The 12309-nt window shown below is 38.8% G+C and overlaps 1 protein-coding gene across 1 annotated transcript in view; it reads right to left on the bottom strand.

The window, feature by feature from the left end:
- ell (elongation factor RNA polymerase II) overlaps positions 1 to 12309 on the bottom strand; it is a 45617-nt gene that overhangs the window by 21984 nt on the left and 11324 nt on the right. Inside the window, exon 2 of the mRNA XM_042481924.2 lies at positions 7373 to 7417. Within this exon, the coding sequence (XP_042337858.1) occupies positions 7373 to 7417 (45 nt within the window). The remainder of the gene's footprint in view (positions 1 to 7372; positions 7418 to 12309) is intronic.

Below are 12309 nucleotides of genomic sequence, written 5' to 3'. Positions count from 1 at the left end.
CATGAATAACAAGCTTATGAGGCTTATCTTGGTTATGATCATAATCAGGATATGGTGATAACATGAGCACAGAGAAATTGGGTTATTCATGTTCCTCGTATGTATCACAGTTTCTTAACCCTTTCTGAAACCTGAGCAGATTGGTCTCATTCCCATAAAAAACAGGGGAAGAAGGCAGTGAACAATGAGAGAAGAAATGACCCAAAAATTAGCAAGAAATTAGTAAAAAGTGTACGAAATTTACCTAAAATTTAGTCAAAAAAAGAAACAAAAATAAAAAAGTAAAAGAGAGCAAAAAACAAACAAACATGGAAATAACCTGAAAAAAGTATTTTAAAATATTTAATTTACAAATAATTTTAGACATGTAATTGTGATACTGATGAACATTGTTTTCCTTGTTTTTTTCCATCCTTACTTTTTTTAAAAAACAATTTTCTAAATCTACTAATTTTATTGTGATTTTTGGACCATTTCTTACCAAGTTGCTCATTGCCTTATTACCCATGTTTTTAAAAAGAAATTGCACAAATGTGCTCATAATCCTAAGGTTTAAATAGTTGTGAAAAGTGTCTGCAAGCAGCACAAAAAAAAGTGATGTCGCTCAAGATTTCTACAGCTGTCATTCAGGTTTCCCAGTTACTGAATAAGGTTTTTACATGTTAAAAAACAGTTTACTCAAAAAATCCTGATCATAAATGGGTTATTCATGTCCATGTAAACACACTCAACAATTCTACTCCAAAAAGATGTTAAAGGTAAGTGTATGTTTACCATGGTGGGAAGTGGAGGTGGAGACATTTTTGGCAGCTGAGGTAAAAAAAAAAAAAAAAGCAGTAAAAGGTTCAGTATGAAACTCTGGAAATGGTTGTTTCCCAGCTCGTCAATACCAACTTGGGCTGGTCGTCAGGCTGAACAGTGCACATCCCAAGTGTTGGCATTTGACAACCTGTGAATGCCACTCAACAACTATCTTTCTCCAGAACTGCATACTGCACCTTTAAACGTGTCTCAACACAAAGGACGGTGTGAAACCCTTATGATCAGCTGACTTGCTTCAGTGTAACAAGATAAATTAACCTTCCAAGTCCTGAATGTTTTTGCTGCCGACCCTGTCTGTGCCAACAGGCACTACGACACTTAAAGAGCATTCTTACCAAGTCCTGCATTATGTTTGAAGCTACATGTAACCTACCGACATCGACCAGACAGTGTTTCCACTGCTACCAAAGGAGAAATAGTTCCTGATAGCCCATTATGACTCTATTACCCACCATTACTGACCTGAATCTCTGCTTTAAAATGTGAATTACAGCAAACAGAAAAGCAAGTCCTGTCACAAACACACCGCGGTTTCCTCTGGGATTTTTTCCAGCAGTGGTGCTTAAGTGTTTAATTTTGCATTACTGGAAGATATTTAGTGCGTCCGCTGACACAAAAGGGCTGTAGACAAATATTTGGACTACTGAAGATCTCGAATTATGTTAAAAAAATGCTTTTCATTCCCCATATGCTGTCACAATTACTTCTGCATATGGGGTCAGATGTTACAATTGATATTTAATGTTTTAATAAATATTGTGACTTTAATATTGCTTGTAAAAACAACTGATGACTTAACGAGCAGAGCACAGATACATAGTACCTGTAGAAAAACCATATACAAATAAGTTTTTACATGGAAGGTTATCCACAGAAGATCGTGGTAACAATCCATTTCATTTTAAATAAAATTCAATTATTTTTCTAAAATTTTTACTGATTTTTTTTAATCAATTCCATGACTTTTGGGACTTTTCTAGATTTTCTACGACTGTGGGAACCCTGAATGTACACTAAGTACGTAGACTTTTTTAAAGATGCGTATTTCCAAATCTATAAACATCTTGCAATGTAGTGTATCTTGTATGAGGATGTTAAGAGGCTATACTCAGTTTCAATGGTGAAACCCACATTACAGGAACATTAAACAATATGTGGCACTTTGAGGACATGAAATGAATGCTAAACTGCACTATGCCATGGTGTTGGGAAACACCCGCACATAACCACTTTCTCACAGAAGCACAGAGGAGATTGGTTGAGGTCATGAATCCAGGGATGATTAAGAGGCAGAGAAACCGTCAGGAAGGCAAAACACAGGGGAGTGACTCAGTTGACTCACACTGTAGAGGATGAAAGAGAGAGAAGTGGCTCCTCCACACCAAATGGCTCAATCTGAAACGTGCGAGTGTTGAAACCAGTATGTACCTACATGACCTTGCTCATCCATGAAATGAGTACAGATTCTGAAGAAAGCGGGTCATAAGGTGAAAGCTGACACTCCCTTGCTTGTTGTTAGTGACTGGGCCTTTTCTCTAGTTTGTCTTCACTGTGCATCAAGACTACACAACAGTCTCTTTGTGCACTTTGAAACTGTCTGCTGACAAACTATTTAATTGCAAAGTTAAAGTATGTCTGATGCAGATTCAGTGTTGATGCTTGAAATATTCTGTTTTGTGTTCAAGTTTTCATTCTGAGGACAAGTTGGTGCATCTCATGGGATTTGAGCTGAAACTGGGATAATTTAACTTTCGATCCTGTCCCTTCAAGTTTACGTTATTCTAAAATCTGTTTTCTCCTCTTGGGAAAAACGGAAGGAAAAAAAACAACGTTAAAATCACTTTAACATGCAAATTAAAAACCTTGCATGCAGCAGCATTCGTTAAAGTGTTTATCAAAGCTTCATGAGCTTTAGTCTGCTGTTGCCACAAAACCTAGACAAAACAGAGCAACAGAAAAAGCAGGAGAGCACACTTAAAAGAGCATAGAGAGATTACTTCAAACACCGGATGAAGGGCAGGGACTGACAATGAAATACACCATCTCTCCAAGTAATAATCCCTTTTATACAGCCTTTTCTGAGGTTGGAAGTGGATTTTTTAAACAGATTGTCCAACCGCCCCCTCCTTGTTCTGCCTGCAGCTTGCCTCATCTTCCCATTCTGTACAGCATCTAGCAAACAAAGCCTCTTTTAAGTTTGGGGTCGCTGGAGAGGGCAGACCCCCACGCACTTCGTCTAGTCTAGTCACCAAGAACAGGGGAGAGAGAGGAAGCAGTGACAGCAAAAGCAAATCAGACAGAGGCCTGACACACAAAGAAGACATCAGATGATGAAAAGTGTTGACTGCTCAAGAGCTTTGCTTCCAGTCACCTCATTTCACTTATTTTTTTTTCTGATAAAAGCAGAACACACTGTTAAGTGCAACAAACATAGGCCAGCTGACGGTCAACATGTACGTCAGATCTGATCTTGCACAAGATCAGATCTAGTCATCAGTCTGTATTTGCAATCTTAAATTAAGAGCGAAAAGAAAAACAAAAGTAGCGTACTATCAGTTTAACCCCTTCGTGCAAGCTTTCAGTTTACTTTGGGCATGCTTTAGATCGCTGTATTCTGAAAATATTGAGCAGGCTTTTTCACTCTTTAGTTTCAGAAAAAGATAATGTACTGTATAGTATTATGAAAACCACCAACTAAATGGCAAACACTGCTGATTTGCTAGACTGAAAAGACAGCTCTCTTTCTTTCTGACAGTCTCTGCCGGCAATTAATCATACAAAATGGCCAAACAGCTGTGCATAAGAGTCCACTAGTGTTAATGGTTCCGGATACATTGCAAAGTCTATGATGGATATTTAGCCACATACATTCAACGATGGCCCACACTCAGAAATCTGCAAACTGCACATGAAGACAGAAAACTAAAAGTCACTTCAACAGTGAAATGTACAGGAGAAACAACATCAGACAGACTTCAACTACCATGTTAAGGCTTTTCATGCAGCCCACATATACATCCCCTTTGGCCAGTAAAAACCTGAACCCAAACCGCTGAGTAAAAACACCTCACATCTTTTGTCTGTTTTTAGTTTTTAAATGCATTCCTCTCTAAAGGATGAAAGAAACTTGTTATGTGTGTGTGCACTTTGTCAGAGCTCAGAGAGAGCTGTACCAGATGAATGAATATGAGTGAATGAATATGGGATCTCGTCGTGACAGCCGGGCCATCTGCTCTGTAATTTAGCCACTTTCACACTTCTGACTAGCATTCTGATCTCAACAGCAACAGATTTGCCACCACGGTGATCCTGCTGCATCGGTAAAATGCATGCCTGTACTTTTCATTTATTTTTAAGCCTAAAAACATCAGAATAATCAACATCAGGTCTACCATCTGATTTGTGCCATTGACAAACATGATGCATATATCTGTACTGCATGTATAAATATGCATCTGCACTTAACATTTTAATGTCTGATGAAAAGGAGATTTCTAAACCGATAACTAAAAAATGATTTTACTTGGTGATTGAGCATCATTATTGGAAAGAGTGTGAAAGATGGAGTCTGGCTCTGAGCAGGATTGCAGTGTTCTGCACTGCACTGTTCCCAAATTTTACACAAAGAAATTGACGGCAAACAATATCTTCTAGCTCCTAAATGATGCTTAAATAACTTCTTTATGTTGGATGTGTAGAAATCACCAGCTGTAATGAAAAATATACAAACCTGAGCTGCAGCAACAATCATATCTACTATCTTACAGCCAAATTTTTAAGACAACATGCAAACTGAACAATGACTGTTATACAAATTTGCTGCCTGAGGTCTACTGACGAGAGTTTGGAAAGCATTCAGTGGATGAACGTGTTTAGCCTTAACAATGCACTCCAAGCTGTGTGAGTATTACACTTCAGCGTGGACAGTATGAGGTGTTGGCAGGTGTGCTATAATGTGCAGCTGTCCGTAGGCAGATTTTGCTTGTTTGTGCCTCAGACATGAGAGTGTCAACTTCAAAGTATTCATATAGAACCTGGCAAAGCGGTATTACTATCGCAACATATTGTCATACATGTTTCGTTTTACCATCCTGCCATTTTGTTGGACAGTTTGCTTGTTTTTCCTGTGGTGTCCGGAAAGTGTTTTCTGTCTGCTGTTGACTGTCTGCCCAATTCCATATGAAAGCAGCAAAAGGGTAAATTGCTTATGTTCCTGTTGGTCAATGTAAACAAGCCACTACTCCCAACTTTTACCCTTCTCAGTGAGCGGGAAATTTGCACACTGCATTCAACGTTGAATGAGGGGGAGCCAATAAAATGGACTCAACTCCATAAGTATTATTTAAAAAAAAAACCAAAACATCCATGTTCAGCCATTCTTTTAAGAAAATGTATGTTTTTGTATAAGTTTCATGTATTTGCTTTGGCCATCATGTTACTGGCTGTGAGTAATAACATTTTATCCAGTGACATCGCTGAGACCTGTGGCAACGCTAAAGCTTCACTAGAAAACATCTCAGGGTAAACAACACAATGATCCTCCTCAGCAAATGCATACATTTGCAGAAGTATAGATGCTCACTAGTGTAGCATGCAGCAGTTGGTTAATAATTGATCACACGTCTACGACAAGGACCCACATTCCACCTGCATTTCTCAATATGGAGCCAACCATTTCAGATCACATTAATAACCTATGATAACCTTTATCAAACCCTTTACAGGAGACAAGAGCATGGGGTGCAGATAAGGGGGTTGGGCTGAAAGTGAATCTGTAGGACTGGATGATTAAGATAGACGTTAGGACATATGATAGAGATGCTAGAATCCTGCTATTGGAGCTATTGTGACCATATTGACAGTAATGCCCATAAACAGCCTATTAGGACAACATTTTGGACAAAGATGGATAGCCAATAAAATCTTTGGACACAAGACAAATCACTAAATGAACCAGCCCTTTGGATGTCAAACTGAGCTGATCCGTGCCAGCACAGAAGTGCACATAGACTGTCTACGCATGCCAGACAGGGCAGGCTTACACATGCAAACTCTGCCTGCAGAGAAAGCTTGTAAGCACGAGGATGTTTATTGTCTTCTTGGGTACAGGTAATTGCTCATATACAGAGTACTGGCACCCTAGTGTGAGTTTTGTCATTATCATAAACAAACAGGTACCAGCTGCAGAAAGAAGGCACAGTTTCTTGCATAATAAGCCATAAAAACAATCCACAATCTATCACACTGCTTCTTGTTTTGTTCCTTCACTTGGCGTACCTTGTGCATTTATTGACTTCCCCATATTGCAGCAAAGAGGCAAGGCAGGCAGAGGTAACTTTAGCTTTGCTGCGGTGGTGCATATTAGCAGCTACAAACAGCTTTTGGTCTGCTCTGTCTCAAGCAGCTTTATTACTAGTGCTGTTAATATTGGTGATAGTAAAAACAGTTGAGTTGACACTAGACAGTGGGGCACCAACAACTTATCAGCAACAAGAGAGCAGCCTTTGGTCCGATCCAATTTCCAAGAGATAATTTGAAAAGCATAAGTCCCTCAAATCACTCTACGGGATCTTAGAAAGGTCTCAGAGAGACTAACACATGACGATCAAGTTTCAAGTTTCATCATCAGCCAAAGTTCCTTCTAAGACAAAAACATGAGTCTACCATCTACTGAAAAATCCCAAAACTTACAAAACAACACAAACAGGATCCCTCCTTTTTTTCTTTCTATACAACATCTGAGGCCCACACATCATGGTTGAAAACAAAAGAAATACTGACAGAACAACACCCCTTTTCTACCAGAGTTAGTGAGTATATGCAAGCTTTTTTAAACGTACAAAAACATGCTAAAAATAGGCGAGTTATGAAGAACAAGACAGCGAAAGTGACATTTTAAAAAGAGGTTTGGAAGTATTTTTCCTGCCATGAAAGAGATGTTAAGGAACCCAGTTGATGTTTTCACACATTAAGGAACCAAAAAATAAATAAATAAATAAATAAACCACATCTTGCGGCCAGAAGGAAGAGCAAACATTTGCCTGATCAGGTCTCAGTGACAGTGGTGAATTAAGATCAAGCAATGTTGACACAGCACATGACACATATGGCAAAAAGTACATCATTAAATTTGAAGCAGCTTCGCCAGCATCTTTCTTGCTGCTCTCTCAGGCCGACACTTTAAGACATGGCACTGAAGTGTCATGTTGGGGGAATGAAATAGCTAGCTTGCAGCTGACACCTGTGTTGGCATAATCACATGTCTTGTTTGAAAAAGTGTGTGTCGTTACTCTTTGAGCTTCAGACTGCTCTCTTGAAAGTTTGAATTTCTGTGCAGGTCATGATGAATGTAAATTATTTTCTGGCTCTGATGTTAGATTTTAAAATACTTAGTAGCATCCAACGGTGGTGATTCATCAGGCCATCTGTAATAATGGCTTATGAAAAAAAATCACTTACAATTATTTTCATTATTTCTATTAAAAAAACAAAACTGTGTATGCATTGCATTGGAGCAGACAGTGACGGAGATAGAAAAATATGCTCTTACCCCTTGGTTTCCATTAAATCTGATCAATGGTCGTGATGACAGGACCTGTAAAAGACAAAGAACAGCATTGTTAAATAAGTTTTTACAATATAACACAAAAAAAATTTTAATTCTGGCAAATTTCCAGACAAGATCCTATTAGGCTCCCATAATGAACTGCTTACATGTGTATGTAAATGTGAATATTTTATGCGATATAATGAACAACAAAACCAAGTGCAGCAATATCAATTCATTTATTGTAATCCTGTTTGGTCAGAGGATACTTCCTATTACAGCATACAGTATTTGTAACTGATGCAAATTTCTTAAGAAATCTTTAAATTAAGAACTGTATTTGGTTTTCTTTACTGAGTTAAAATTTTGAATATTGCCATTGCTCTACCCATTAAATGGACTTGTTATGTAGAAAGTGAAAGTTATAAAACGACAAACACATGATAAAAAGTTGCTATACTGAATTTGCAAGGTAAGATTGCCTGTTTTATATAATAAATTAGAAAAACTCCTGCCAATGCCCTCCTGTAAGTTATGTCAGTTTTGGAGAAACTGAAAGAGGAAGTACTGAACAGAGTCTCCACATTGCTGTCATTTAACTGTTTCAGTATAAGATCCACTGTCCTGCAGGTGGTTACCCTTTGCTATTGGTTTATGATTTGTTTTTTTACAACTCCACATTTAGTTTCAGTATCTCAGTTTCAAATGAAGAAAATGAAAGACGGAAGCACTTTCGTTCCCCTGAGACAGAGACAAATACCAATGATACAGCAGGGTTTTTTACAGTTAGTTGTTGCTCTGCTAATGTACTGATACTAAGTTAAGACTAGTTAGAACAACCCTGTTTGCACACACAGAAAGCATCAAGCCAAAACAATCTCTCTTTGCAAAGTCAACCTAAAATGTATATCCAAGAGTGAGTGTATCACTTGCTGTCAGACTCTTGGTGCTGAATATAATCTGTTTTCAGAAACATATTATTAGAAAATCCTGCAAACAAGGACAAACTGTGAAGTATGAGAGGGCTGTAGGGAGTAAACATGAACATCAAAAAGAGGAAGTTGCTTCAACTCTTCTTCCTTGCTGCTGCTGCTTTAGTGGATCAAATGTGATCAAGTCAGAGAGCAAAAAGTTCAAAAGGGGCCAAGCCTGTTAAAGACACAATGTGCCTTGTATTCCTGCCTGATCCTGACCCACAGATACGTAGCACACACACAAAGGCTAGTGGTGAGCGTCTGTCCTCTGTGCTGAGTCACTTACATCAAAGCTTTCACTTTTTAACCTTCAAAATCCAAATCTGTGTATCATTGCTATGACATTTTAAAGATACATTCATAGTTTTCAGAGGATGAAGCCTACCAACTTTGAGGATCTCCTGACTTCTCCTGTTGCACCACTATGAGGTTGGCGAAATATCTTAACTACTGTATACCAAATCAAAATGTTTGTTGGCAATGACCTCCGGGTGGAAAACCTTGTGTCACACACATAAAATTAAACAACAGTGAGCAAACTCTGCTTCGACTGGTTAGTTTTTTTTTAACCACCTAAAAAAAATCCTATCAGTTTAAGTATGCTTAGTATATGTACACCACTTCACCTTCCTACAGGCAGCCCTCTCCAACGGGGAACTGAAGCCGTTTTCTCACCAAACTCCATTGACAAAAACAGCGATTTTAGCATAGGGGAGTTGCTGGTATACCGCTGCCTCTATCAGCGAGTGTGTGAGGTAAAGCTTCAAAGATATTTCAAATATAGCACACATTTAGACCGAAAGATTTTCTGTGCAGCCCCAGTGCACAGCAGTGCACTGCTTAGCTTTCATGTTGGTAGATTTGGTTCATCAAAGATGATAGCAAAGCATCACAGTACATAAAATAAGCATAGCCGAAACATTAAAAGATCAGACCACCGTGTTAAACTATTTAAACATTACAGTTACTGCTGAAAATGGCAACAGAAATAAACAACTTTCACGTTTTTCCACAATTCAAATCAATTACCTATTGTCTACCCAAAAGAGCACAATGCCACAGTGATTTGGTCTATGAATTAACAAGACAATAGTTTCAGACATTCAGGTGTCCTTCAGAACTAACTGTAATATCTTTAATTATCCTTTAACTTTACTCCGTGCACAATAATCAGATCAAAATATATTTGTCAGTGCACTTTGACTATATTCATGCAAAACCAATGCCATTCCCATCAGCTTCCGCTGTATTTTGTTTCTAGCACTAATTAGCAAATGTTAGCATACTAACACACTAAATAAAGGTAAACATAGTAGACTTTATACCTGCATGTTAGCATTGTCATTATGAGCATGTTGCTATGCTTTTTAAGGCAGCCTTTAGCTAAAGGCACCAATGCACCGAAGTATAGACTCACAGAGCTGCAAGTGTGGCTACCTGTCAGTCCTGTTACATGAACACATCACTGACTAAGATGTTGGGCATGATATCCGAGATTAAAGACACTGAACTATGGAATAGCAATTCACCTAAGATTACCCTTCTTGGCCTAAAATAAACTTTAACTCAGACAAAAGCAGAAAGTCTGTGTCTCATTTATCTAACCTACAGTATAAATTTATTTCTCGTGTCCTGAGGTTTGAACACAGAGCCTATCCAGGAGCACCAGACCTTTCATGGAGCCACACTCCCAGGGTCTACCCCTGCAATGTTTAACACAGCACCAGTTTTAGCACTCCCACCCTCCGCCCTCCCCCTCCCCCACCCCAGCACAGCTAACATAGTGCTACCCTCAGCCTGTTCATTTGAATGGGCTGCTGACATGTCACTATTCTCTGGGACCCGAGCCCAGAATGTTCCACAGAGCTAACCTTAGGGACAGAGTACGGGTCCTGACCATGGTCCGATGACAAGGCTGTGGATGTTCCCACACACTGCCAACCAGCAACAGAATGGAGATCAGCTGGACATGGCATGGACTTGCAGTCAAGCAGCCTGTGATAAAACTGAGCCGATGACAGTGTTGTACAAGTCTGTTTCTGACTACAACATCCTCTTGCAGAGTTAACAAATGTTGATACAATGTTGATACAAATTACAGCAACTTGGACGTAAAAAGAATATAACATATCAATCTTAATGCAGTCAGGGTTTGGGAATTCACAGCTCCTTCGCTTATGGGAAAAAAAATAGCTTTAGTGTCTTTAGTCTCTAAATTTGGAGGTTTTTGTGGGTCTGTGAAGGCAGCACAGGCAGAGCTGAAGAAGAATGAATGGTTAAGTTTCACTGTCAATGCACTTCACTCAGCTGCTCCATCTGTGCCCGAAGTACACTCTACGCTCTGAGAGTGTGGTGCAATGAATAACTGAATGATAAATTAAACTGTGCTCCTAATGAACAGTCCAGCTTTTTTGCAGATGTTTTAATCAAAAATAAAATGAATGTGTGGGAATGGGTTTTAAATCAGTTTTTTAAACTTAAGATATTATGTTCACTCTTGACCTTGGAAACAGTAATTGGCAAAACAATCTCACCACAAGGTCCATTTACTAGCAGCTCTGGAGCTTTTGATTGCAATACACAATCTTCCTCAGCAGAAGAAGTTTAATCTTTTTTTTTTCTTTTTGGACAAAAAGTCTTTGACATGCACAGATTGTTTTGCAATAACATTTCCAAGAGACTTCAGAATAGGTAAGTTAAGACTGGAATGAGCTTGTAAACCTCCTTGGCCAACAGATGTCGGTATTTAACTGTCAAAACCTGCTCAATTTATTAAGTATATCAAGTTTTATTGGATACGATTTGCCAGCTATGCCATAATCTCCCCAAAACTGCTGAAAACAAGTCCGAGGCTCTCAACTGGCCCATTAACATACAAGACAACAGGGGTATGTGTGTTAGCAGGGTGTAATTCACTTTTCAAAATGCAAAATATACAAGCCAGGACTTTGTTACATGAAACTGGGAGTAATTCATGGAAAACTACAAGCCTCTTAATGCAGTCCTATATAGACCACGTTAACACAAATTATATTCTCACACACACACACACACACACACACACACACACACACACACACACACACACACACACACACACACACACACACACACACACACACACAACTACACACAAATACTCTGTCTCTCAGGTTGCACTGCCAAAGGATTTCTTTGTTTTGTAGTAGATGCACACAGGAATAGCCACATCTAAATCCCCATGGGTACGGCTGTGGCACCCAAATTGTCAGGTGTTTAGTTGCATCACTGTCACACCAATGAGATGTTCCACCTGTCTAGGATTTCAGAGGTGGAAAAAGCACCTTGTGCCATGCACTGTACGAGGCTGAAATGGAACGGGGTGTCCCAACTCGCAAAACACACTAGTGAGCATACAAGACTGTCGAGTATGTCCTGCAAAAAACGTGGTGTAATAGTCTACTCCTTTAAAATGTGTTTGACAGAGGAGTGTCAGTTGAGTGTTTGTAATAATATACTAGCTTAATTGGACCCACTTGTTGGTGTATTTACTGTAACTGGCTCTTCACTGCAAGAAAAAAATCCCTTTGAAGCTTTTAGTGTTCTCCAACTCATGAATGCTGAGCTACCTTTGATCTGGTGCTTGAAATAAGAGCACAAATTTCATATGGTGTGCACCATTTCTTTGTTGTTGGGACAGGATAAGTACATGTAGTCTGGCAAACTCACTATACACACACACTACACAATCTGAACTTAACATTTAAAAATGCTTTCAGGTTTTTTTTATTTTCCGTTCATTATGAAAGGCTGATAAAATAATTTAATGAAAAATTCCTGTTGCACTGAAGCCAATAATTTAAAGACAGTATTTTAAGCTTGCATTGTGGTCTCACAACATAAACATACATATATGTTGTCGTGATGCTTTGTATTTGTATTATAAATGAGTGACCACACTGGGAGGTGTCGGAAAACTTCTGCTTG

The sequence above is a fragment of the Plectropomus leopardus genome, chromosome 5, assembly GCF_026936395.1.
Source record: "Plectropomus leopardus strain MGB_pleo_1.0 chromosome 5, ASM2693639v1, whole genome shotgun sequence".
In the NCBI taxonomy this organism is placed as follows: Eukaryota; Metazoa; Chordata; class Actinopteri; order Perciformes; family Serranidae; genus Plectropomus; species Plectropomus leopardus.
This window is presented reverse-complemented; position numbering and strand designations above follow the sequence as displayed.